The 2,840-nt window shown below is 33.6% G+C and overlaps 1 protein-coding gene across 1 annotated transcript in view; it reads left to right on the forward strand.

Moving 5' to 3' along the window:
- Positions 1-495: 495 nt before the first annotated feature.
- The window catches only part of LOC107578594 (integrin alpha-X-like), a gene marked incomplete at both ends in the record, with an annotated part of 6,477 nt that continues 4,132 nt past the window's right edge, over positions 496-2,840 (forward strand). Inside the window, 7 exons of the mRNA XM_016264539.1 lie at positions 496-596; positions 792-862; positions 1,315-1,429; positions 1,546-1,673; positions 1,812-1,960; positions 2,212-2,362; positions 2,454-2,604. Of these exons, the coding sequence (XP_016120025.1) occupies positions 496-596; positions 792-862; positions 1,315-1,429; positions 1,546-1,673; positions 1,812-1,960; positions 2,212-2,362; positions 2,454-2,604 (866 nt within the window). The remainder of the gene's footprint in view (positions 597-791; positions 863-1,314; positions 1,430-1,545; positions 1,674-1,811; positions 1,961-2,211; positions 2,363-2,453; positions 2,605-2,840) is intronic.

The raw sequence follows: 2,840 nt of genomic DNA on the forward strand, positions 1-2,840 counted from the left end.
TCCCAGACTAAAATGCATGTCTGGGCTGTTTTACCTGAAAGAAACCATTGTTTTATCCCAAGATGTACACAAGTAATGTTATTTTCTAAGGCACGTTTATAAAAGACAGGCCTAATCCTGGTTCATCCCAAGCCCTGTCTGTGAAACCAGGTCTAACCATCTTTCTTAATCACTCATGAGTGGAATCTAAACAATTTATTAGCTTGTGACAAATGTAATTGTCTAGTGCGAAATTTAGACTCACGTTTGAGTAATTTACTCGCAATGACGAGGGTTGCGCAGGCACAATGATGTTCAAAATTACAAGAGACCATACTACTTCTGCTGTATTTATGCTGTGCGCAGTAGGTTTTGCACATTGAATTATACCACAACGGTGTTGTATGGCTTGTAGCTGTTTCTTTTAACTCTTATCTTTTACTCACACAGGAAATCTATTACATGATATATCAATTTAGTGGATTCTAACACTCATTCTTACCTCTTTTCTTATAGTCTGATTGTGAGTGATCCTTTAAGTCAAACCAGAGATAAAAGAGGACAGATTTATAACTGTGCAGTCACAGCAGGAACCTGCTCATCACTGAACATTGATGGTATTTGGGGTTTAGTACTAATTGAAATATGATTTGCCAATTTCCACAAACAGGGGCTGAACAATTGAGAAATTCTTATTTTGGTTTTCAACAAAAGAAGGGAGTGTACCTCAGTAACACAATCAAAGCAAGCCTTTCAAATGTTTTGTTGTTGTTGTTAATGAAAATGAACAAACTGTCTGTATGTTAATGAAGTTCCTTCAGAAGTTGTCAACATGTCTCTTGGACTTTCCATGGTTCAAGATCCACAATCTTCAAAGGTGGTGGTAAGTTATCCAGCACACTATAGAGATCAGTTTCACACGTGCAAATATCTAAAGAACATAAAAAAATCAAATGAAATGCTCTGTAAATTTACTCTGAATGTATAAAAGGGTTTATAAATGTTAAAAGACATAATATGAGAAGACTGTTTCAACATTAAAGAAAAATGACCTCATTTTGTGTTTGTAATATAAAATTAATACATTTTATTTGATATAATTTATTTTATTTATTTTACCGAGACATGCATGTATGTGTAATATAAAATTAGTACATTTTATTTTTTATAATATATTTGATTTATTTAATTGAGTCACGCATGTTTATTTTATTATCTTGTCTCAACAACTAAACAGATTTTGACCAGAGCAATAAAAGTGGTTGGTGTTGTGGCCTATAATACCATTTGATTTGGTATTCCTTTAAATTCATGTTTAAATTCCATCTCACCCAGGTTTGTGGTCCAACCATTCCAAAGAAATGTGTAGCAGCTACCAACTACAGAGGCATGTGCTTTATCCAAGAAAACAATGAGTTTAAACCACTAATTCCGAGCCCTAAATATCGAGGTAAATATGATGATCACTAAATAGATTTAAAAAAAAAATGAAGTTAACTACTTTCTTCTCATTTGTAACTTTACTGCAGTTTTAACTATACGTACGCACTTATGCTTCACTTCCAGACTGTCTTGGTCAGATTGACATAGCTTTTCTATTAGATGGATCTGGGAGTGTAGGAAATTCAAATTTTGGGATCATGAAGACTTTTGTGACAAATGTGATCAAACGTTTTACTGAGCGGGATGGACAGGTAGGAATAGCCTTAATTTTTTTTCAGTACTTTAAAAAAGTAAAAACACATGGAAATATGTAAATATATTTTATCAGAAAAATGTGGTTTTAAAGAGCACATAATGAGACGTTGTCAACTTTAACTGTTGGTTTACAGTTTGCTATTGCTCAGTACTCAAGAGGTTGTACTATTCACTACAATTTCATTCAACTCAAAATTGAAGACCCCATGTGGGAGTCTAAGGTAACAGATATACAGTACTTCAGCGGTGGCACTCACACTGCAGCAGCCATCCAAAAACTTGTGTAAGACTTGTTTGTTAATATAATAATTTAAATACATTTTATTAAGTGTGGCCCATTTCATGTATATTATGCTCATATAAGTTTATATGTGTAGTTTAAAAGTTAAATGTTAAGCATTATGAGCTAAATAAAATTGATACACTGAATTGAAGTCAACAGTGGAGACACAATTATCTTTAAAAACTAGAGGTTTACATTTTATGGGAAAAAAAGTGAACCATTTTTCTCCTAAATCTATTTTCAAATACTAGGAATGAGCTATTTACATCAGCTGGAGGGGCAAGACCATTAGCCAAAAAAATCTTGCTTGTTATTACTGATGGAGAGTCACAAGACTGGAGCTTATTGCCAGATGCAGTATCACAGGCAGAGGCAAAGAACATAGTACGATTCGCAATCGGGGTAGGTTTTTCTTTACATGTCATTCAAATCTCAATGAAATAGGCTCTGTATCATTTTTTCTCTTTAAGGAAACAATATGTTTTGTTTCTAGGTTGGCAATGCTTTTAATAATTTCAGAGCAAAAGAGGAGTTAAATACAATTGCTTCTGATCCAGATATTGATCATGTGTTTAAAGTGACAGACTTTAATGCACTAAATAATATTCTTCAAAAACTGGAAGAGAACATTATTGGCATTGAAGGTATGTTGGCACAATACAGTTAAGAATAAAATTGCTTGTATACATATATTTTTGGAATAACTGAACAGATTTTCTGTAAAAACTTTAAAGGTGTTAGGGTCTTTCCTTTAGGGTCTTCGTGAAATGTCTGCAGCATACTTTGGTTAAACAACAGCCTTTTTACCTGGTCAAAAACAGCTCTGTTCACAGTGACCCGTATCGGTGCATGTCTCTTTAAATGCTAATGAGCTCTGCCC

The sequence above is a fragment of the Sinocyclocheilus grahami genome, unplaced genomic scaffold (assembly GCF_001515645.1).
Source record: "Sinocyclocheilus grahami isolate Dianchi unplaced genomic scaffold, SAMN03320097.WGS_v1.1 scaffold11047.1, whole genome shotgun sequence".
Classification (NCBI taxonomy): domain Eukaryota; kingdom Metazoa; phylum Chordata; class Actinopteri; order Cypriniformes; family Cyprinidae; genus Sinocyclocheilus; species Sinocyclocheilus grahami.